The 25941-nt window shown below is 35.1% G+C and overlaps 1 protein-coding gene across 1 annotated transcript in view; it reads right to left on the reverse strand.

Annotated features, from left to right (window-relative positions):
* Positions 1 to 3677: 3677 nt before the first annotated feature.
* RTTN (rotatin) overlaps positions 3678 to 25941 on the reverse strand; it is a gene marked incomplete at both ends in the record, with an annotated part of 91007 nt that continues 68743 nt past the window's right edge. The window contains 13 exons of the mRNA XM_082015627.1: positions 3678 to 3760; positions 5611 to 5680; positions 6037 to 6140; positions 7032 to 7299; positions 9182 to 9381; positions 11189 to 11315; positions 12771 to 12845; positions 15880 to 15974; positions 18258 to 18363; positions 22782 to 22993; positions 24051 to 24188; positions 24341 to 24494; positions 25509 to 25599. Coding sequence (XP_081871753.1) covers positions 3678 to 3760; positions 5611 to 5680; positions 6037 to 6140; positions 7032 to 7299; positions 9182 to 9381; positions 11189 to 11315; positions 12771 to 12845; positions 15880 to 15974; positions 18258 to 18363; positions 22782 to 22993; positions 24051 to 24188; positions 24341 to 24494; positions 25509 to 25599 — 1723 coding nt within the window. The remainder of the gene's footprint in view (positions 3761 to 5610; positions 5681 to 6036; positions 6141 to 7031; positions 7300 to 9181; positions 9382 to 11188; positions 11316 to 12770; positions 12846 to 15879; positions 15975 to 18257; positions 18364 to 22781; positions 22994 to 24050; positions 24189 to 24340; positions 24495 to 25508; positions 25600 to 25941) is intronic.

Consider the following 25941-nt stretch of genomic DNA (forward strand, 5'->3'; position numbering starts at 1 on the left):
AGCTCTTGGGAATGCCCAGGGGCCACACAGAACTGCTGAATGAGGTCATGTAATCAACAAAAAATGAGGAGGTGGTCATAAAGGAAGAACGCACACCTTCTACGGCCCAGGAGCCAAAAGATGAGATAAAAGGATCGAGGTGTTGTGAAATTATATTTACCACAATTCTCTCTTCTACAGTAATGGTAGTATGACTGCTGTCACAGCAGTGTAGCTGTAAATGATTACTGTAGGAGGCCACCTGGGGGAAAGACTTGAAAGGATGGCATTTTTTTTTATTTCAACCAGAAGAAACCTCAAGAGAACTGTAGAGTGTCCCTAGACTCCCAAGTTGACAGCAACCTTCAAGTGTCTGCTAACCAGTGTTTGTTTTTTTTTTCCCTAGAAGACAGTAAAACACCTCTCTGAAGGACAATCAGATTTGAGAAGCTGTCACAGTAGCTTCTACTTTACTGTGAAGGTAAGTCCTTATATAAAGCTGGGCCAAAGTCTCAGAAAGTTCCCCTTCCCAGTCTGGCCAGTACTGCTGCATCATTCCACTGAAGCCAGGAGCCCATAATTGCTGCAGTTTGAAAGCTTGACATGGGGTGAAACCGATGAAAAACTCCACCAGGGGCTCTGTAGTTGCTATGCCTGAGTGAAGAGAATCCATAGTTCCAAATTGCTGGAAAAGCAATAAATAGTGCCTTTCTCATAAATGAGATCTTTTTCTGAGAATTTTCAAGTAGGCTTGAAATCTATTACTCAAAGTTTTGAAACCAAGTCATGACTTAATGTCCCTATTTGCATGAACACACACACACAATCAAAACTAAGTGATTTAAGTTTAATCCACAATTTTTTACTGCTCGAGCAAAAATTATTTCTTTGAAAGTTTTGAACACACAATAGATGACACATCAGTCTTGAAAAATCTGAAAGCTTCATTTGTAGTGGATTTTTGTAGTGGATGTAGTACATATCTCTTTTGAATATAAAATAACTCCTTTCTTGATTACAAACTAATCACAAAAAACAAAGCAACCGAGTAAGAGCATAATATATCTGCAGTTAGTGCAAATGGTAATTGTGTTCTCCTGGATAATGATTTTCAAGAGACTCCTAGCTTGCATGGCCATGCCTTTTATTATAGAAACTAGATGCATGCTGAATATTACCTTTTAAATTCTGTAGTCTGTTCAGGGAATCCATCTCCACTTTAATTGCACTTTTCTCTGTGGGATAAGAAATGATTTTACTGCTCTTAAAATTTGAAGGTATTTTTCAGATTTAATTTTTTTGAAATCCCAAACATGACAAATACCACATCCTCGAAGACAGATGCAACTCCAAAATTCTGAAATTAAGTGTAACTGTGAATGAGGTCTCAGTATTTTAATTTTCTTTCATGAAAACTATTAAGACTAAAGGTTATTATGAGGCCAATTGCACTAGTCTAAGTGCCAGTGAACAGAAATTATAGGGTCACTTACGTTTTATAGCCCAACATTTTATTAACATGCAGGGAAACAGGATGCAGCCGCTCTGTCCCCAGTTTTTGAGGGACAAGGTGATGAACAGAGTGCTGCCCATTAAATAAATTCTTTCCTTAATCTTGAAGGAGAAAAATTTTAAGTATTCTGTGAAGACTTCGTACAGAAAGTGAATACAGAGATTTGATGTACATGCCCTTAGAGGCTAAAAATTGATATTTCACCAGTATGATATATCACCAAAGATAAATATTTACTTATGCCATCGCTACAGATGCTTCCCACAATTGTAAAATGTTGCAAAATACTGAGAAAATAGAGGTTAGATCTATGCTTATGTTGAGATAAACACAGCACTTGCACTAAGGCTTACTCTAACAAGTATATTAGCTATTTATCTGGATTTTTCAATATGAGTAATTTCTTCAAGAATTTGTACAACTCAGTAAAATATAAATGTTTAATAGAAGACTGGCATCCTTCTATGTTTTTATTATATTGTACTTGCATTTAATGAAGTCATTCAACTATGCAGCCCTTTTTCACCATGTGTATTCCTACACTTTGAAAGAGCCCTCACCGTCCTTGCTGAGTGGTTACTTCCATTGCAATTGATTTGGCATTGAGTGCTCTCATTTTTTGTGTGCCTCAAAAAAGAAAGCAAACTGGGAAACAATCTTCATTTTGACTTACAACCCGATTTATGAGAGAAATCGTTGGGGTCGTGTATGCCAAAACATAAGTCTCTGAAGAGAACCAGCACTTGCTAGCCTGTCTGAAGGGAAGAGACCCCACCAACCGAGCCCAGACAGCAAACGCCGACTTGCAGAGCTGTCTGCTGCCAGTGTTCTCCTGCCATTCTCCTGCAGCTTACTCTTCTGCAATACTATGGGATGAGCATGACAGCATTTAATAACCACTTTGCAAGTTACAATTATTATGCAATGTATCAAGTAGAAAAGAATCAGGCTCTGGTGGTCTGTCCTTGCTTTTATTTGGTTAGCCAATAATTACTTTTCTAGTAATGATTTAATCCAGCCACTGTAAACATCACGTTTATGTCAGCTGAGTAATATCAAGTCACACATTATTTAAAGGCATCGCACAAAAAAAAAGTCCCCTCTGTCAGTGGAAAATGCTTTCCTCATCTGCTTAGGAAGAAAAGGCTAATTACAGGCAAACATGGCCTTGCTACAACTTTTTTTTTTAGAGATGTTACCCAAGTTTTGCTTTTTATTTGCTCACTTTTATCTGTCCCTGACATAAAACAAAACCTGTATGTGTTGAGGGAAATCTAAACACGCTGCTAGATATTCCAGAAGCACGTTCAGCAAAACTGTCATGTGCTCAGGCATCAATGTATTTTCTCTCAAAGTCATTAATCACAGAATACTGAAAAATTTATGACAAAAGCTACACAGTAGCAGTTCAAAGAAAACACAGGCCTGAATAACAGACTGTGGTTTTTTTCCTCAAGGAAAAGATTTGAAGTGTTTATAAATTGGAAACCAACAGATTGTGTCTCAAATATTTGCTACACTGTTGTAACCTAACTCACTCAAACTGATGCACACCCTTCATATCCTGAATAAACTACTATGTTAACATAACTGTCACCTGTAATTGAGAGCTTTCTCAATTGCTATCTTCTTAAAAAGATATAGCAGTTTGAACTGAAAATGCCTTCAAAACTAAACCACACACCTTGCTGTTCTATACCTAATAGGTGTCACACCACCATGACTGCCAGTGTTTTCAGTTCTTGAATTTAAGTGTGCACTCTGCACATCTGCAACATTATAAACTAAAAACCACCAGCAACAAATGTTGATCTCAGTTAAAAGCCCTTTATTAAGACCAATCCAAAACAGCAATTTTAATACTTTACAGTAACAATTTCAATACATAATTTAAGAAAATTACTGATTTTTCACATCCTTTTTCTCTGTACATTCCTCCTTCTGTGTACATATAGTAGCCTCATTGTAATTTCCCATTGGGATTACAGTACAAATAGTTTGAACCACATTTAGTGCAACTCCTTTGGTTCAAAGTGATGAATTCCTTCCTCCAAGGCTTCATAAATTTCTTCTATTGCATATATGCTGCTGCCACAGATACATGAATTAGAAGTGTTTTCTTTAAATTTCAGGCTCCCATTGAATAAGCTGTCTAATTTCAACATAAGAAGTCATCTAATTGTCATTAACAATCAAGAAGCTGCACTATATTCTCTAAGCATTTTAAATAGTAGGCATGTAGCTCATTTTCTTCTGTCTGTGGAGTAGCTAAAAGGAAGAAAATAGAAGAAAAAACAAGATCTGAATTTCTAGTTGTTTCTTAATAAAAAATTACTTTTTCAAAGATTGCATCAAATACCTTGCTAGAATTCATGCTAGTTTATGATCTTAACCTCTATATATAGAGGTTAACCTATATAGAGAGGTTAAGGGGGGTGTGTGTGTGTATATGTATATATACACCCCCCCCCCAGACACGAGTAGCAAACCAATACCTTATGTTGCAAAGTCTGTTTTTTTGTTTTGTTTTTTTTAAAGGCTAGAATTTCACAGCTTTCCAAGCCCCCACTTAGTTGTGACAAAAAAAGGTAAAAACTGCCTTTCGATTATGCTGTGTTACAATGAGGTCATGCCTTGTTCTCCCCAAACTTCTCCTGGGGTAAGACTAAGTGGGGAACGTACAATAACAACAGCCATGTTGAAAAACTCCCCCACTTGCACTTAGAAGAACAACCTACCATTTTAGCCCAATTATCAGTGTAAAGTGATCAAAGCTTCACTATGGTAGGCTAGCTGAGAACCTTAATGCAGGAAAATATAGATGACAACTTCACATGACTGTAAACTGTAACTTACAGTGGCACAAAATCTTTTCTACTCAGTATTGTGATATTTAAATGTTTATTGAATTTAAAAAAAAAAAAAAAAATCTATTTCAGTCTAGGATTTTATGTTCCAAAGTAGTAGTATGGGGCTCAATGTTACAAGGTGCTAGTCTGTAAAATCTTCATATTTGTACTTTGTTGGTTCAACATAATAATTTGAAAAGTCTCTGATCAGTGGTAGTTATACTTTAAAGAACAATACAAACTTATCTATTTATTAACACACTATCAGTATATGAAATGTTGCATTATGTTGTGTTTAATGGATGACTTAGTAAAGGATGAATTTGAAACAACAGTACATTGACAAAATCAATGGATTTGGGTGATGGTACAGGTAGAAGAATTAACATTAGATGTTCTAGCAAAAATACATCTCCTCCTTGTTAGGATACTAACAAACGGTGTTCAGTGTAAGCAGAAATTTTGTAACAATTTTATTGTGCAAAATATTATTGAAACTCGGTGTTATATGCCCCTCAATTTATAACCCCATTGGAATACATCTATAGAGCAATTAAATTTAAATTAATTTAATTAAAATTAAACTCACTGGCTTAAAATGAGACATTTGCATATTTTTGCAAGATCAGAGTCGTGATGTGACTAACAACAAATAAACCCATTATTAGCTACTGAAGCTCAAGCTACAGATGAGTGTTTGAACATCTTTTCAAAATGAATGCTCTTGAGCTGAACATAGCAACTTATCGTATAAAAGCTATTCAAACCATAGTTATGTTCAGTTACTGACAGTTATGTTCAGAAAGTCAGCTGATGGTACATTATTTTAAGACTGGCACAATGATCTGCTCTGATCCCTCCTCTATGTGGCTGAATACAGTGAGTTTTAGCACTGTTAAGCCAAGTCAATGCTAAATGAACCATTTTTCTTATCTTAAGAATTTCTAATCTTAAGAATTAACACAAAATTGTACTGTGCAAAGAAAGCATTTTGCTGCAAGCACAATCAGACCTATTCTTACAAACTGACCTTAGCAATTACCTGAGGTCTTATTAATAATTTGTTAACCACGAGGCATTTTTCTATATCCATATTTATAAGATGCCTAACCATAAATGGTATTACTACTCGTGATTTGAGAGACAAAAGTATCCTTCAAAAACTTGTAGCACAACAAAATCTTATTGTGATGATATAAATTGAAATGTATTAATGAACTACCTGATGGAAAAAATACAGAATTGGCATTAGTTGGAAGTAAGACTTACTTTTCTTCACTAAAGAATAAGCCTCATCTATTCTTCTCCTTATTGATGGGTTCTTCAAAGTCACTTTTGCCTGTAGGACACACAAAATACAATGACTTGACTTTCTTCCCCACATGGTCACACTTTAACAGCAAAGTTTAGAAAATTACAATAATTCAGCAGAACATGAGATGTAGGAATTTTAGAATTAGCATATGACTATATTATCATACAGATTGCATTTATATAAGCTGTCACAAATCACAGAGGACAAGCTGCTGCCTTACCATGCTGTCTAACCACATAGCCTGAGCAGCTGTGTGATTAAAATAATAAAATGGAACTGCTACTGTAAACTTTATTTTTATTTACTGAAGGATTACTGTATTGTTTACAGCATAATAGAAGTAGCATTACAATTTTTTCAAGTATTTCTCAAATACTAACCTTCTGATAGTTGTGAAGCAAAGCCCAAAGCGAAGCTGCTCCTATCCTCTGAACAGCACAATTGTCACTTTCCAAACAGGCAGACAGTACTGCAATCGCCTTATCTAATGAGAAAAATAAAAGCCCACATGCATCTCGAAGATATCATCAAAAGCACACAAATATATTTACAGATATCAGTATTTTGATGCTTGGAGTACACTTCTATGACAAGTATTGGTATGGCAGAAGAATTACAGAAACTTTATTAGCAGATTAATCAGATTTAAATATGCTCACAAAATCGTCAGACTACACTGAAAGAAGTGTGACAAAGGATACAGCGAAACAAAACCAAGCAATGCTAAAAAATTAAGCCATCAGTAATAAAGCATGCACATTATGTACAGCCATCGGCTATGCATAGGGACCGAGTAAGCCATGAAACTGTTTTATACATCCCAGTAGCCACATCAGGATGGAAATTAAGATGTTTCTATTTTCCTTAGTACTTATTATGCAGATGATTTGAAATATTTGCCACCCCACTCTAAGTGCCTTCATTTCCCAGCCTTGCTCTGAAGCCAGACTCTTCAAGTTTGCTTGTTCACTTCATAATAACAAGCCGCAGATTAGTAACTGAATAATGTATGCTTAATTAAGGCAGCAAATCAGTGTCTTGGGAAAAAATGAAAAGCATGGACACTATGGAAAACCTGCTGAGAACTTATAACAAAGACAGAAGCATTCCCTCTGCAGTTAAATGGGGAAAGAAGCATGCCTTTTACAAACAAGGAAGAAAAAAGTTCTGTGCACATTGTTACATTAAATATATATGCCATGAACATAACTATCATTATCACAAATGTTTTCTGCACATGACAGAAGACAAAATAGTTTGTCTCAACATCCATGACTTGAGTGAACTAATAACCCAAACTGCAATGAAAAAATGGTATTCTGGAAGACACAATATTCTCAGAGTAAAATAGCTTGTATACCCTTTAGATACTTACCATTAGCTAATATCTTTGGTTTATTAGTTGGACTAAAACACATGTTATGTAGAATAAGAAGTGCTAGATGTTGGCTGCTCTTGTGTTTGTATTGGCACATTTCCACAATCTGGTCTAAAAAACCATTTATCTTCATGATCATCTGCTGTCCATCTTCTCCAAAAGATATGTTCAGCAGCAGCTTTAGCCAAAGAGTAGACACATTACCAGCATTTTTATGACTTCCTTTTGGTAATGAAAGAGACAAAAAGTTCTGCAGGAAGTTACTCTGTCAGAAGGAAGAAAAAGGATGTTAGAATTTTTAGTACTCCATGGTTTGTCCACTCTTGTTTGATCTTCTAATCTGCATAATTGACCAAAACCTAGTACTAATATTTCATTTACATATTTCAGGGAATCCATTATTAGTCACGGATTTTCAAAAGAATGACATATGAAGAAGAATCTACATCTTGGTTAAAAAGTTAGTATGGTAAAATACATTTTCTTCTGTAATAATTTATGCAGCGTAGATACATAAAAGTTGACCCAACACAATACATATTATTAAAGGCTTATTCCCACCACTACATAAGCTTTTTGTTTCGCACTTAGCATTTGTGCACAAAAATAAGCTAGAAATAATTTAACTGAATCAATGCACTACTTAGGTAATATATTCTTGATTCCTTATTTATTATTGCTTGTGTTATTAGAAAATGTTAAACGTATCACAGAATCATAGAATATCTAAAGTTGGAAGAGACTCATAAGGATCTATACTACCACCACTCCCCTTCACTGACTACCATAGTAATGTCCTCTATTTTTGTAAGTTTTGAAGAAGAAGATCTGTGTGATGATATAGCATACCACCACCACTTCCCAATCTCAGGGCTTGCTTCCATTTTAAGGAGGTTCTGAGCAGGTGAAAAATCCTCTCCCCTGTTGCAAGAGGGAGATGTTCTAAAGTAACACACCTATGATGAAAAAAGTCCTGACTAAATATTCCCAACCTTGTTGACCCTCGACAACACATACAGGCAGCTGGTCAAAAGCAAACAATCCAGCATACAAACTCATTGTGGTTTTCTTCACATGAATATTACATTGGTAATTTAATTTTCACAGATGGAATTAGTAATTCAGCATTGCTTACACTTGTGAAATCAGAGCTCAGGAGAGAATGAATACTAAGTACTATCACACTAGAGCGAAACTCTGAAGACAGCAAAAGCCAAAACAATTCACAGAACAGAACAGCTACTATAGAAAGATCTCAAACTCTTCATTTCTATCAAAAAGTTTGAGTATCAACAATTTTGTAACTGTATGACCAGATTTTACATAATTAACATGAAAAAAAATCGTATTTCCCCCTGACTTTTCTAACAGGTAGTTAGGTCCTAATTACTATTAAATTATTATAAATGTAATTATTAAACTACTATATAAGATGCTAAAAACACACACACTTTTTATAATTTCTGTTGTGTTAGCTAGTTTTATCATGTCACCACTATAGTTGATTTTCTACATGGCTTCACCTCTTGTCTCAAGGTGTTGAATATAAGCGATCGAAGTTAAATTTAAAAGAAACAGATTTTTCAAAGAACATTTTATAAAACAGAGTAAGGATCATTCAATATACAAATTAAAAAGGGAAAAGACAGTACTTACATTTGTATAATAAGAATAGATTTCTACCTAACAGCCAATTACTGACATGTAGGACCCCTTCTCTAAAACTGTAATTTTTATAAAGATTATGTTTTACACAGTATACCTCATGATTTATACAACATTTAATTTCTTGTTTATTCACATGCAGTTTGTTCTACTGTATGCTCACTTTCATGATCCAGTAAGGATTGTATCAATATATATAGGTTTTTAAAATTTTACACCCCACTGAAACTGAGGGGTTATAAAAAGCTCTAGCAAAAATCATGTAGTTCCATATGCTGTTTCTGTCCAGACTATGAACCTGACCAAATTACAGGCTGCACTTAGGGAACAGTAACACAACTGACTGAGAAGACACAATGGTTTTGATTCCTGCAGAAGCATCTCTGTACAATCACAAGACAATCCCTATGGAAATATGAGGGTTTACAAAAAAGGAAAACGCATCCATAACATTGCTAAAATCAAGAATATTATTTACTTACCTTCTGAATAATGCCTTTACAGTCATGAGACAGAGCAAGGTTAGAAAGAAGACAAAAGACGACCAGCTGAATTGAGCTGTTATCGTTGGACACTTGGGAAGCCAATTTCAAGATGTTATGCATTAATGAATTGCCAGCTGCACTTCGTGCAGAGGGAAGTGATGATTGTCCACCACTGGCCCAACAAAGTGAAGCACAACCTTAAAGAAATGACATGTTTATCATGACAAATGCACGTATACATTAAAAAAAAAAAAAAACTTATAGAAAGAGTAGTCTAACAGCTCAAAGACTGAGATCCTTTTGAAAGGATTCGTCATTTTTTTTTTCTTTGTACCACAGTGAAGTCAATGCAACATGCTTTGAATTGAAACGTGCCGGATTGTGGCAGTTTACTGGAGTAGGCGTCTTATTGTTCTGTTGTTCTAAGAGGTGATTCTGCTGTTAAAGAGAAGCCGTTGCTCGGTCCAGGAAATCCTCCTTCAAAACTGGAACATTGTATCTAAGGCATTATACAATTATTTGGCAACAGAATCTGAAGGGACTTTGCATCTCTGAAGAGATGAAGAAAATGAAGAGATGAAGAAGAAAAAGAGGTCTCTATATATCTGAAAGGTTTAATTTTCCTAAAATATTTTTCTGAGAAATAAAAGCATTGTGTGCATCTGTCATTATCTTGTATCACAGCAGCATGCAAAATCCTGTGCTACAGAGCCACGAGCTCAAATTAATAAATAGGCAGGGAACAATTAAGTTACCAACACGATGTTTGTGCACAAACATGCATGTATACCTTTTCATTTAGTGACATTTGCCATCTGCAACAATAGTTAACTTCTTACATGGCAGAACTAAATAAAAATGAGACTGTTTTTTAACTGTTACAAACATCTAAATGCATTTCTTTCTTTGTCTTGACTACATTAAGGGGAAGTGGTTAACCAGTTCAGAGTAGGTAAGTTTGGGTCACCTCAGAAGCCAACTATTGTGAACAGAAAGAAAAAATATGATTAATCTAAAATCACTTGCCCTTATTAGCAAGGAAAATAAAAATGCAGCCTAGAGTCAGTCAGAGTTAAGGAACAAGAAAGATCATCAGGACTTTAGCTTGATTTCCAGTACATCACAGGACATTATATCTTAATTTTCTGTCCTGTGGTTGACTAATACATATTTGACATTTCTTCACTCCATATTAAAATAATGTTTTTATGAAAAAAACCATTGCAAGCTCATTTAAGGTCTAGAGATATTAACTTAAAAAAAGGGTAAAAAAGCTCAGAGACTGTTCAGCGAATATATTTTAACCATGCTAACTCTTATGGTATCTTGACAAGGGGAAATCAACAGATACTTATATATATCTTCAAGCCACCAGCAAATCATTATGTGACTCAATAACCAAGATATGGAATGAGACAAATTCGTACTAGAAAAAAGAACAGGCTTCTAGTAGTAAGGATAATTATTCATCAATGGAAAAAAAGGGTTTCCTCAAATGAAGAAGAGAATTCTTCTGAAAAAATATACAAATAAAAGCTACTGAGCCCAATGCATAAATAAATGGAAGAAATTTAGTACAGAATTAAATTAGATTATTGAGGATTTCAAAACCAGACTGTTCTCAATAACTGCTGAAGTACAATCTGTATAAAGTACTGATACACTGTTCTTTCGTGAGAGAATTCTAGAGTATTATTTCTACAGTAAACTATTCAGTTTGGCAGGACTTTCAGTGTAACCTTCAAACATAATGGTTTGAATTACATACTATTTAATCCTTTAATACAATTGTACTCTTGCCAAATCCAACAGACGAAAACAGAATCTGAACAAAAGTCTTGACTATATTAAAATCAAAACTCTTGATAGACTTTGATGAACCAGTGCTTTTATACTTTCCTTTTATGGTAGTAATAAACATTATTTTCCCTTTATTATGCTTTTCTGTCTTAATTATTCTGGTTAAATATTTTCATGTATTACATCACAGAGTGACTCTCATACCTGCAGGATAGTTTGCAGTGTAGACACAAAGCAAATGCAGAGCTATTTGCATTGAGTCATCATCTGTTAAAAACCACGGCCATAGGGAATGCAGAACAGGAACAAGATGAGCTTTGAGTGCTGCCATCTACAAGGACATGAGGAAGAACTTAAACTATTATACTATTAAATACTTTGTAAAGTAAGTAGAAATAGGATGAGAAAAGCATATTTTTATCTTATTGTGTCCCATTAGTTTGCTTTAAAAGATTGTACAGAGAGAACTGACACCCTCATTTCAACACTAATAAAATTATCTCTATCCTAGTCAAAAATCAGCACACATGCTTTAATTACTGACATATGCAAACGAAAGTAAAGATTTATTCAGTCCAGTTGTGATTGTTCAAGAACTGCCTATTCTAATGTTTTATTCTACTCCAACTAAACTAGTTATTTGAACTCAAAAAGCATGGAAATGGAAGAATTCAGTTCTACAGAGCAAATAATAGAAAACTTCAGTTATCAACAGCAACCTCCTTCTCTCCTCCGAGCAATTGTCTCTGCAGACCCCTGATCAAAAAAAAAAAATATTCCACAATTATCTGAGGTTATGGCACAACCCAGTTATGGGGACCTTAGTGATAAACAGATGGCTTACTCAGGCCCATAATTTACATGGTGTTCTGTATATAAGAAGGATGCTAACACATGCCCTCAATAGGGGTACTTCTGGAAGGCCTGGAAATCTTGCAGTTCCACTAATGCATTTGCTAAAAGTAGCACAAGTTATACCACAATGCCAAAACAAATTAAACTGTGAAAGAGCAAATGGAAATAAATGTGTGAAAGGTATCAGCAATAAGAAAGAGCAAATGTAGCAATCAGAAAGAAAGAATACAGGAAAGAATAATAAAAAAAAAGTAATGTAGTAATTTCTTCATGGAAAAAAGAGGTAGGCAGAAGAACTGAAGTAGGAAAGAAATTGAAAAGCACAGAGAAAACCATAAAGAAAGTGAAATGAGAAGAAGATATTCAAAGCAAGACTCTGAGCAAAAAAAAGATGAAAAAAAAATCAAGACAAAACCAAAATTTTGGCTTGCAGGATTAGTGGAATTTTACTCAAAGAGAAGTAAATGGTAAATTATTATCTAGGGTTTGTTTTTCAGTCTTTTTTTTGTCTTTCATAAAGGGAAAGGAAAAAAGGAGAAAGAAATAAACAGAGGAAACTACTTTCTAAGATGTGAAGTGTATCTCTTATGTGCCTTTCTTGCGGCCCCACACTTTTCTCCACATCCATTTTTCACATTACATGCTTTGAAAATTGAAATTACTGATTTAAGCAAAGCAGAAGTGAATACAGAGAATGAGAGCCATCTGAAACCTTTGTGAGATGACATTTCAATATGAACATTGAGTATGAATGTATATATGAAATATTCTTAGGAGGTGGGAATAATAATGAATTTGAAATATTTCTTGCCATTAATATCAAGCTTAAATTTAGCCAACTTGAAAATCATTTCGGAGTAGAAGAAAAAAAATTGTGATCTTCACTCACTAACTGAATGTGCTCTCATTATTTCAGTATGAGAATACTTACTTTGCATTCTTCACTTCCAAAGAGGCAGTTTCTGAGGAGTTGCATAGAACGCCTTAACTGCTTGATGTTATCCTCCTATCCAGAGAAAAATAGTTGAAGAATATCAACATAAGACCAGAATTAATTTTGTATAAAGAGGAAAGATATTTCAAAGAAGAGGTGCAAATCTAAGGCATTAACATCAGGGTAGCATCTCTTCAGCAGAGTTTCCTTCTGATGTCAGGTAGGACTCATTTCAGGTAGCTTTAAACACATATACTAAAGATGTTTTATAACAAGTTACTTGGAGACACCCTCATCCCTCTTTACAACCCACAGATACTACATTCTAAGAGCATTGATCTGACCAAATGCAGAGGTCTGCAGTGTAGAGCTCCATTTCTCTTACAACTAATGAGGAATGGGTGGGAACACTGTCTGGGTATTTGTTCCATCCTAAAGCAGACATCTAAAGCAGGTCAAATGAATCACTCCCTAGAAGAACCTATTTTTGTTCCTTGGATAAAAACAAGGATAAACTAGCTCTGTCTTGCAGACCTCTACATTTGGTCAGGCCAATCCATCCTTATATTCCCAGAGTCTTAGTTCCCTATCCTTAATAATGGAAATAGTTTCCATACCTGATAAGAATACTACAAAGATAAATACAGATGTGTTTAATAAATACAAGTATCACTAAATCCCATAAAATGCCACAAGTTACAACTTATACCTAATGTGTAAACTTCTAGGAGGTTGAAAAAGTTATAGATTGTGTTGATGGCACTGTTTGTATTTATTTATCTATTTTAGGATATCTTGATTTTTGCTAAGATCCTATTTTGAGGGGGTTTTTGGAAAGCTTGGCTATTTGTAAATGCTTTTGTGTCCTTGATTAGCATCACAGTAATTATTGTGAAAGAAAAGGAATCTCAGGTAAAATACTTCAGTTGCTGTGAGAATGAAGCTAGGTCAAACACATTTTTCCCATCAGTCAAAAAGAAAACAAAAAAAGGGTGGGGGGGGAAGAGAGAAAAAGAACCTCTGGTAACTAGTTTGAGAGCTGTGCCTCAAAGTGGGCTGAGGGGCAGTTTTGTGAATGATCAGCTAAATCTGGCTGTGACAGCAATGACTCAGTTTCCCTCATGTGAAACTAGATTGCTTGTCGTTATGCACCACGTATGACGAACACCACGCTTACATATGATGTAGCAACCTACAGTCCCAGCTCAGCAGGGAAATCTGCCACAAAGTCTTTTGCAAATCTCTTTCAGAGAATTCTTAATTAAACATAACCAGTCTTTCTGACCTTTCTTAGAGGCTCCTTTCCTTCAATTTCTTTCAAGTTTCAAATTCCTTCTACATTTAGGAGAAGAGCAAATTTACCCAGCTTCCCCCTTCTCAAACCAAGAGATATAAAAAACCAGCTAACTTCAGCCTCACTGGACATAACCAGGGCAGGAGACCTTTCAGCCTCCACTCCTTGAAGGAGGGATAATAAATGTGTTTAGGAGGTCTCAAGAGAAAATACTGTAGCCTTCAAATGTCAGGGTCAGACTCAAATTATTTTAAGACCTCATTGTTATAAAACACATTTCCACACTCTCACAAATCGAGGCTAATGCCTATTTGTGCCAACACCTCAGAAAAAAATACTACCAAGCTCAAACAATGCAAAAATATCCTGCAGGAAGGTGTTTTCTGCAATTTTTGCTTTATACGGGAGTGGGTAAGATAACAAACTTGACAGCAGAGGTTATTGTCTGTATTTTAATCATTCTCTTAGATTCCAGTGGTAGAAAACAAGCAGATTTCAAGAAAAATCTTCTGAAACTGTTGTGTGATGCTAAGAAATAATCTATGTCTAGATGTGGTAAGGAAGAGCTGGGTGATAGGAAAGCCTGAGACAACTGGAAGGGAGGTTAAAAAAAAGGCTGAACAAAGAAATTGTGAATGGAGAGAAGAAACTGGGAGTACAGGTGGTAGAAGGAACACAAGTATGAGGTTTAAAAAACTCTGACAAGAAGTTAAAGTCAGGATCAATTGAGTCTGATGACAAGAGGCCGAGATGTCCAGATCAAGCAGGGGGACAGAAAAAGAATTAGAATTGGAAGCCAGATAACACGAGATGGTAGAAAATAAAAAACTATGACTTAATGCACAAGCAGACTGGAACTGGCTTTGGGGTGGGAGGGAGACTGACTGGTACAGGAACAGAAAAAACCAAAATGGCTAGCACTGGTTGAAAGACACTGAGAAAAAACCTGAGAAACAGGAAAATTATTATTGTAGAAACAAGATGGCAAAAATTAGCTGGATTGGACTGGACCACAAAGTCAAGGCTGAAAGTCCAACTATGTCTGAAAATAACACAATGCTCTTAGATATTGTTTTAGGCTAAATAAATATAATGAATTGCAAGTACTGACAGATGACAAATGGATGAGCATGTATGTGTGTGAATGTCCAAAACTGAACTTCGGAACTCTCAATCAGAAGCCTGCTAGTTACTGGCTTCAACTAGAATGGGCTAGCTGCCAATTCTGATAACCTGGACACATAGATTACTTTGATTAGATAAACAGGAGCTTAAGAGTTCTGGAAAGGAAAGCTGGTGGTGAAAAGAAGGGCTCCTGAAAAGAAATGGTCTCTGAAAGAAAGAAATGGGCCCAAAAAGAAGAGTGTGAAGATCCTGGCTGGAGGCATTGATCCTGCAAGTGGGAGAAGATCCTGGAGACAAATACCAGTGCATATCCAGGGCCTTTGGCCAGTCACATCCAAGACTGGTAATTGAGCAGCTGCAAGAGCTCATATCGCATGAACTGATGCGATTTTCTGACTGACTTTCATGAACCAGCAGTCACTCCCAAGGTGGAAAAGGAAGGTGAGACCTAGTGAACATAACTCAGGGTAGGAGAGTGAGTGTGTGAGATAGTCAAGTTGATAAAAGCTCTAAAATCATTGGATCTTAAAGTAGCCCCAGTACCCACATTCACTACAAGTTGTCATTTACTCTGTTTCACCCTTGACAGATACCAACAGTATCCACCTCAAAAAAAAACCCCAGCCAAAAACAAACAAAAAAGAACTGGAAAGTGACTTATATCAGTCTTTTGGGTTTTATAGTTACCTTTTTCTTCTGTGCTTTCCCAGGCTTTAGGGAATCCAAATTCAGCTGTGCATGAATATGCTTCATGTTTTCTATACAGCTGTCTATCAGGTCAACTGGAAGACAAAAAATACTAACATTTAGAAGTTCATCCACAATCAAAAAATATTTTATGAGACATATTTTTCTTGCAACAATCTTGATTACTGTTACCCTCCTGAACTGAGATTTCAGGATCCAGATGTCAAAATTCTGTGAGTTCATAGTATATTATCTTCTTGATATCAGGAAGTAACTAACAGTGTCCGAGATGAAGTATGTCTAGTTGAATGATCTCAAAAAGCAGGAATACATTTGAATCCTCTTACAACACAGTCCTGTGAGAGGAAAGCCCAAAGGAAGGACTGATAAGATGGAGAGAGGAGGATGATTTGGGAGGAAGAGGACAGCAACTCATAACTCTTCAGGATATCTTCAATGATGCTGCCTAGAAGGTTAGGGCACGCATAAATCTTACCCAACTCTTCCTTAACAGCAGCAGATTTGCTGCATCTGAGGGGAGACAAAGGAAAGAAAATGTTCATGTGACTCAAAGTGCAAAATATTGAGTTAGACTCTTTTCTTGGGATCGAGAGTCTTTAATTTATTGCAAGATCATAGGCTCATGGGATAATTCAAGTTGGAAGAGATGGCCTCCAGAGGTCATATAGTCCAACCTCCTGCTCAAAGCACAGTCAGCTGTAAGATCAGGCGAGGTTTACCTGCAGCTTTATCCAGCTGGGCCTTGAAAATGTCCAAAGACAGAAACCACGCAGTTTGTCTAGCCAACCTGATGCATTGCTTGACTGCTTTCAAAGGGGAAACATTTCTTTACAGCCAGTCTGACTCTCATATTTCAATTTATGCCAATTCTATCTCATCCTTCTACACCACGCACTGCTGTGAAAAATCTGGCTTTATACCTATGAGGTTTTGAAAAAGACAAGGCAGCTGCTATTAGGCCCTCCCAAAACCTTCTTTTCTCCAGGTTGAACAAGGCCAGTTCTCTCAGGCTCTCCTCTAAGGACAGGTGGACACACCCACCTTGGTGGCCCTCTGCTGAACTTGCTCCAGTTTGTTGATGTCTTTCTTGTACTGGGCTAAAACTGGATGCGTTATTCTAGATTTGGTCTAACAAGTGCTAAGTAGAGGAAAGATAATCCTTTCCCCTTGATCTACTGGCCATGTTCCTGTTGATACAGACCAGGATCCTGTTAGTCACCTCACATTGAGCTTGCTGCCTACCAAGACCTCAAGGTCCTTTTCAGCTCCCCAGTCAACCTGTACTGCTGTAAGGGGTTGTTCCTTTCCAGCTCCAAGACTTTGCATTTGTATCATAAAAAGTAGTCCTCAAGAGCTGAACAGGTGATGTTAGAGCTACAGATATCTTCAGGACACTGATCTGAACCCCAGAACTCCTTCTCCTTTTTTCTAACATTTGGATTGCATCACAGCAAGGATGACTTGAAGGCTGTTCTAGCACAGAATGTGATGCACTTCATGCACTGGTAGTGCCTTCACAGGAAGTCAGGTCTTAGATCATCTAGTGGGTCATCAACAGAAGAACCCTGACTGAAGCAAGGGCTGAGTAGACTACCAATACACTGGGAAAGAGCAGAAAGTAGGTATATAGCACAGGATTTGAAGTTCAGAGTTTTCTGCCACTATTAGGATCTGACATTGAGCAGGTATGTCTAGGCTATCTATTTCAGGGTAGTGTAGATTTAAGGGACCAAACAAACGGAGAGATGCAAGTAATGAGAAAGCACCCAAGACAAAGCGCACTTGATGATCAGGCATTAAATGCATGATACATGAGAAATGCAAATTAACCAGCCGCCCCTGTGTTTTAGTGGGCACAAAAAGACTTTGATTAAACTTTTTACCTTACTATTAGAAAGTAAAACCTTAGACATGAAAGATGTTGCACTGCAAGGGGAGAAGATCCCACTTAAACTGTAAAATGGGAAGAAAGAAACAAAGAGGCAGGAAAGAATAAAGCTGAGAAAAGTCGTCTCTTCTTGTCTAGGTACAGACAGAACTAAGAACACAGGGCATACAGGTTTGTAGGTGAAAGTATCGGCATAGCGTGAAACAAATGGAAGATACCGCCGGTGCAAAACTTCCACTCTAACACAGAGCTGTGATTTCACCCCAAATTTTTAGACTGGATACAACATTATTTTATCTGTAGCTGAAAACTTTAATTATTAATAAGCTTTCTCTGTAAAAATCTACAAAATATGCCACTGAACACTAGGTCTTTTGTTTTGACAAAAAAGATTATAATTTTAAAAATACGTAAAACATCGCAGGCATTTGATTTATAATGCATTTAACATACATTTTGAAAAGCTCACCTTCCAAAGCACATTTCTGGGCAGTTTTACTGACAGCTAACAGAGACAGCAATGCATTTGTAGCAACTTCTTTCAACACAACCTTTGAAGATTTTCTTTCGTAGTCCTACAAATAATGCAATTTGGTTACTGAAATAGAAAAGTGACCCTATTAAAAGTAGTATTCATATCTATAAATACGCTGTCATAGTCTATATTTTCATTTGGATGATTCATCACTATATTCATAACCGGAGTTCTCCATCTCTATATTCATGTTTCTAGTCTGTCTGCATTGAAGTATTTCATTATTTTTTTTCCTAATTAAAATGTGGGGTTTTTTAAATAATTTTTTTTTTTACTTGTAAGCCCACTCCTCTTACTCTCTTCTTAACATTCTACCTTTCTAAAGCCTATATTCGCAGCCCTGGCATTCCAGATGTTTCCCAATATTCAGGTTTGCTATCACAGACAATTCACTGACATGCCTTTAGTACAATCTCACTTTCCTTCAACACAATGATGAAGGAGAGACACTAAATATCAATGAAATTCTTTAGAACAAAGATATCATTGACACACAGATAATTTTTTTTAGATACTGTTCCAAACAGAGAAAAATGAGTTTGTCTTATTCTTGTGAATCCTTTGTGAGAATCACCGTAATTCTGATAACATAAATACAATCTCTGCGCTTTCAAAGGAGTATTTATTTGGAGTCATATAACAAGACAGTTGAAAGACGAGGAGCTGCCTGTGCTTTGCATATTATCCACTAGGGGATTTTGAGAATTTTGTCCATCTAGTGATTTTCCCTAAAATATCATTCCAATAGTGACATCCAAGATAACGGAAAATGGTATGCATTGTAATCAGAATAATACAGTAAAATAAGAACTATTGCTGATTGTAGTGGAAAGAAAAACATATTTCAAAGTTAGTAAAAAATACATCTTAAGAAAAACCTAATACTTCAGTCAGAAATCTTGTGAGTACCTAGCCACAAGACCTCATAGATTTCAAACCTCCACATACATCACATATATCACCTTTTATTGGCTTTAGTCTTCTAGCTAGTAATTGATTAACAAATTTTTCAAATTTTAATATGCAACAAAATATCAACGTATGCTCTAGGATTATCATTTATTCAACTCTTCAGTGTAACCAGATCTGAAAATGTCCACGGATGAAGACTAGTAAGTGAATAACTTTAAAAAAACAAAAAACCCAGATTCACTCACTGATAAGGACATTTGACACCAAATCAGTACATACTGGGTTCTATATTTATAGCTAACACAAAAATTTTCACATTTACACTACAACTGGTTTTATCAGATCACAAGTGAACTTTCAAAGCTATCAGCAACACAAGAATGTTCTAAGTAAATCAACTTTTTCTGTACTGATAGGTGCTGGTTTCTTTTCAAATTAAACATGTAGTTCAAATTAAACATGTAGATGTTTGAATAGTTAAAAACATAAAAAGCTTAAAGTTTAAACTTGATGCTAGTTTACTCAAGCCAGGAAAAAATAAAATGTTGAGTTGCTTCAATCCTGCATAACAAAGTGTAGATTTTGTGATTGATCCATTCAAAGGCTTTTGCCCTATTAAGTTGCTAGCTGTTTTTATTTTTTCTTAGTACGTAGGAATATTTCAGTCATTAAAAAACATGTTTCCCTGTCAATCTCTTGGGTATTTTTCTTTAGTTAAGTATTATGTGCATGATTAGCATGGATTAAATAATTATGGTGACTTGTCCTATATTTGTATTTTTTTTATTAAGTTTTAATTTCATCTTACTATTTTCTAAATTTTATCTTGAAAACTAGCAAAATTCCATGCTCCTTTATACATTTTTCCTTACTCCACAAACAAGAATTGCAGTTTATAATAAAAAAAGAAAATTTATGTCAGTCATACAGAACACTTAAATAATTAATAATTGATGATTAACCACTAGTTGAATGGCAAAAATAACTCTATGTAAATTTATAGTGCCTTTTACCAGCAGATTCTATAGTTTTAAACTACTAGCATTAAAGTATTAAAATAAGAATGGACACTTTTAATTCTTTTTTGAAATTATGATGCATAAAAAATTTAAGATGTCCCATAAATCCACAGCAGATCTAGCTATGTTAGTCTTCACATACTGTAAGTTAGTTAAAGGGGAGATCACAGCCTTTCTAGAATACTGTGAATTTTTCATCTAGTAAAAAGAAGGTAGGGCCTAAATTTGAGACTTTATGTTTTCATATAACTTTTACTTCTGATCTTGAAAACATGCAAGAGCTAAAATTTACATACACAAAAGCACCAAGATCTTTCAAAGTCAGCATGTGCATTTACTAAACTGGTTATATGCAATAATGCATATTTAGGACCTGGTCTGCTAATATTCACATCTGCAGACCAGGTCCTAAGTTAGCATTTGCCATTGCATATCACCTATCTGTATATTTTATGTAATTAGGATGATTAATGGAGATGACTTTTTGAAAATTCTCTCACAGTCTTTTCTACATTAGTCAATTTTTTGCTTGAGTGCTTCTCTTGAAGAAAGATCATATTTAAATATTTTGGGTTGGGGATTAAATAAATATATGTACTTTGCTCTAAAAAATTGAAGATGTTTCTTTCCTAATTTTGTTATTCTTTATTTGGGGATCATAGCAGCTATAACCCTTTCATATATCATAAAGCCCCAGAGAGCACAGGTTATCTTTTGAGCTCTTATGAACAAAATGCAATATCCACCTACAGCTCTGAACAGTTAAAAGCTGGTATCTCTTACGATGCTCCAGCTATGTCGTGGTGTCTGATAAACTTTCATTGGTCTGGCTGCAGTTAATTCTTCATTGTATAGACTTTTTCTGCTGTCACCATAAGAATCATCAGTTTTTGCTGGCAAAGACTAATAATCAGCTATGTATACTTGTACAAAAATAGAGGAATGTGACTTACAACACAACACTTCTTTGTCTGACACACTTTTATGCAACTAGATTTTCTGTGCCAGAGCTGAGAAGTTCAGTTTTAGGCACACACAGAAGCATTAAAACTAAAAACCTAACAGAATATTTAGCAAATTATGGGATTTCAGTGAAGGGTCCCTGTTTTGCTCTCAGTCTCTGCAAATCATGTCCTCACAGGAAATGCAGTGAAATTATCTGAAATTAGTTGCCAAAGAGACAGGGAATTCTAGTTTTAGTGGCCTATCCAGTGATACCAAAAAAGTTCCTCTTAGGAAGTTTCTCCTTAAAAGACACCACATTCTCAGTGGACAGAACGCTACGCCCCAATAAATGCTACAGAGCCACAGTGGTGTAACACAGCAGAAAGGAACACAAGTTGTATGACAAATGTTAGTTAGATCAGGACAAGTCTTGGTAGGAGTTAGGATATTCTACAAGAATTCAGCAACCATAGGAAGAGGGGCGATGAAATGATACTAAGACAGCATTACTTTGGTCACACCATCTGATATGCACTAGTACATGCTGAAAAAATAATGTTTTACACAGCAAAATAGTACTAGATACAATTCTTACAAAAAATAATTACAAGACGCTGACTTCAGACATTAGAAATCATAGGCTATGTTATGTTATATGAAACGTACGTCTTTCAGACAAACACTACACATCTAATCATGGATCACAACTATTGTTAGTGACAATCTGCACATAATTTAAAGGACAATGAGTATATAGATAAAAGAACCAGTTTCTGAGGGAAAATAAATTAGACATAAATTTCACATATAACTTTTCTTAGTAATAAGTAACAGAAGATATTTTAACAGTCTGTAAGTAAATGAAGGATATAAATATAAAGGAGGTAAAAGAGTAATTTAGGACAGTATATAAAAGTATAAATAAGAATAACAAGATTACATTCAGAAAGACAGAAGATTCAGAATAAGTATCTAGAAAAAAAACATCTTGTCACCAATACATATTATGTCGAGCAACAAGTTTCCTAAATGAGTTAGTGAAAATATGCTATCTGTCCAATTTAAAACTAGCTTAGAAAATACATTAATATATGCTTCTTAAGTGCAACAACACTGATCTTACACTATCAGGGAATGAACTAGAAAGCTTAATGATTCATTTTGGTTCACAATTTTTATGAAGGCAGCTGTTAAGAACAACAATGCTGTCATTTACAATGTGGATAACTATGTCTCAAACCTTAAAAATCTCATTACATGTTTGGAAAAGCAGAAAAAAAAGCATATTCAGTATTTGGCCAAACATACTCTATCTATACATCATCTTCTCTACATGAGATTTCATACCATGCTGTTGCAGCATAATTGCCTTGCAAGGCACTTCCTAGAAGTTGCTTCTTTGCACTTGTTCCAGCTTATTACATGAATTTCAAAAAAGTGTGTAATAGATGTCTCAAATTAAAGGTATCTTGGTTCATAACTGGAAACAATGGATTTTTCATTAGATAACTACATTCTTTTTTTAACAAAATACAAAAATGCAAAAATATATCCGGCAATCACATCTTCAAATTTTAAACACCTGAATAATTAATGCAGTAAGTTGAGTTACTGATGCCTGGCATCCTTCAACGTGATCCAGAAGAAAGCTAATAGTTGGATTCTGACATATACTCTGTTTATCTTGGAGATGTCTTCTTCCTTCCTCATTCAAAAGGACAGAAAGGAACTGTAAACTAGCCATATATAAAGCAGGATATGTGGTTGACAGATGAATACAATCACAAATGGTATCTGAAAGGTTAAACAGAAAAATGAAAAATCTTATATTTCATTCTGAATAAAGTTTAAGTGCTTCAGAACTCGGAAAGACTTATCAAAGAGAGTGTGTGAGCCAAGAAGCAGCTATAGCATTGCACTGCACAAGGAATTCTACAAATTCTATGCATTTGATAAGTCTTTAAAAATGTAAGAAAGAAAAGTTTAAGTTTACAGGTTTGAATGAATTAATTGATCTGCATTAATTTTACTATAAAACAAAAAAGCTATTTCTATTTGTTAAATCACTCATTTGTTCAACGATTTTATGAAGTCTCCTCACTTCATTCAACAGTTTACATTATAATACCAAAAGCACCCATCAGGTGCTTTATGTGCAACTGGATTTGGATTCACCAGATCACTTAACGTGCACCTGGTTGAAATTACAAGCTTGAATGGACTATGCTCATACTTCAGTATTGACAACATGTGAGAGGTTCTGGGTGACTGAGAGACTTGACTAGGCAAGTAACTATGAAGGAATAATTTAAAAACAAACCCCTGTATAATAATCTTAAATTCCTATATCTCTTATTTCCCCTCAAAACTTTGCTTTCCTTTTATGTAAGATAATAAAAAACCCCCCACATATAAGGAAAAAAATGAAGTGTTAATGGATCATTTCAGGCTCTACTCAAAAGGTGCCATATTTGGTTAAGAATCACAACTAGAATCACTAACCCATATATGCAAACAAAACTTGTGAATTCATCTGGCAGTTCAAAAGTTAGTCTGATATAAGAAAGAGGTATAAAAATCCAATTAAGGCAAAAAGTCACTCAAGCTCTGGACACATTTGCAAACAAAACTTGTGAATTCATCTGGCAGTTCAAAAGTTAGTCTGATATAAGAAAGAGATATAAAAATCCAATTAAGGTAAAAAGTCACTCAAGCTCTGGACACATTTGGTTTTCATTCTACATATGCCATTGGTAATTACTTAACATCTGAACAGGAATGCCCCTCTTTTCTACTTGTTTATTTATTTTATTAGTTGCCAGGTTAAAACCCATCCAGGAATAATTATTACCAATTATTGCTGTACAATGATTTGCAAGGGCTGCTGTCACAGATGGAAAAGATATTTGGCCACTCTTCCACAATAATGTAGCTAGGAGGTTGAAAAAGTCTACCCACGTTTCATGAAGTACAGATGTTAACTCAGTATCTGCAAACATAATAAAGAAAAAAAATAATCAAACCATTTACAGGTATGCACAAACCTGGATAGCTAAGCCTGACAACAACTGTCAATTCAAATGAAGGTGGTACATGAATGTGCCTCTGTCTGGCTATACTGGAAACAAAACACTTAATTACCTAACCCATCATTGGAGCGAATGGCAAGAATCATGAAGGTATTTCCCAAGAGAGGTTTCAACAGTTCATCCTGGATTACAAGCTGAGAGTCCACCAATAAACATGATTTCAGAAGCCTGGACACAGATGACAAGTATTGAAGTAGTAATAATACCTGTTAAATATTTTTAAAAAGATATGAAATAAAGCCATTTATTTGTACCTTCCACATACATTTTTTTAAACTAAATACTCCCATTACCTCAACATTTTGAATTAATACACATGACTTAAAAGAAATAATAGGATATAAATTAAATTGTTCTCCTGATTTTTACTGTAGAAGATGAAGCAGAATTCCTAGTCTAGAAACACATGTCTGAAATCAATGTTCTAGTGACAAAGAATAAAGTTCTTTGTGAGAAAGTCATGACTCTCATTATATGTACAGCATCATATTGTCTGGAAGCTCACAAAGAAAAACATTAAAATGGTCATTAATATTGACAAATATATGTGTATTTCCTGAAAACAGAAGTTCAATTTGAAGCTGTAGGAAAAAAAATTATTCCTGACATTTATTTATTCTCAGAAGATTTCTGCAGAAACACACTGTCTTAATAACTTGGGTATCTTTCCTCGAAGTAAACCTGAATGCAGAGCAGCAGAAGCTTTAAAACGGTGCTGTGCCATGAATATAGTATGTTCTATATATTATATAGACAGAGTTAAACTTGATACAAAAGTAGTTCCATTGGTAGTAATCCTATATGCTTTCCATACATCAACATAGTTTAGAACTGTGTAAGTGTCTGCAGAATTGGAGACAAAGCAAAACAGACAGGTTTGTTGTAGAAAATAAATATGAAATGTGTCTAACTGTATCTGGCTGCACTTCAGTACCATACAAAGAAATTCTATTACATGACTTCTGTAACTGCTTAACTCAATTTTTATTTTTAAAACACAATTGGTTTTCGGTTCGATGGTTCTAGGTATAGTTCTAACACAGAAATTAAATTGCTCTGTGTTGAATATAACATGGTTTATTTTCTCTTAAACCTTGTCAAAAGCAGAGACTCACATGAATATAGCCTATAGCAGTGCATCTGGAATATGAATATAGATTATGCAAAGAAATTAATTTCATAATTTTAAAAAATTAGAAAGAAACAAATGCTTCTCTAACCTGAGTTTTTACATGTTCTACATGACGTGGATGACCCAGTGGAGCTTTCAGTTCCAAGACACATCGCTCAACCACATTAGCACTTACAAGACTAAAATAAAGTAAGTTGGTTAGAAATATACTTAAATAACTAAACATTCTACTAACTTAATATTCCATAGAAGAGAACATTTAAAATAAACAGAGTGAATATAAATTCTGAAGAACTTACTGCTTAAACCCACTATTTTAAGAAAGTCTAGTGCAATAGCAACTATAGTAGCAGTAAAAATAGAAGTTTCAAAATAGCTAGACTAACATAAATTCCAGTGGCTGTTCCTGCACTGGTAAAAATTCCTTGTTTATATTTCATTGGTTATTTTCTTTCCTGTAGAAGAATAAACAGCTCTGTAATAATATAAACTGTATTCAAACAAGGGTTGGTTTTTTCGTT

The sequence above is a fragment of the Phaethon aethereus genome (genome assembly GCF_964289735.1).
Source record: "Phaethon aethereus genome assembly, chromosome: 2".
NCBI classification, from domain to species: Eukaryota; Metazoa; Chordata; class Aves; order Phaethontiformes; family Phaethontidae; genus Phaethon; species Phaethon aethereus.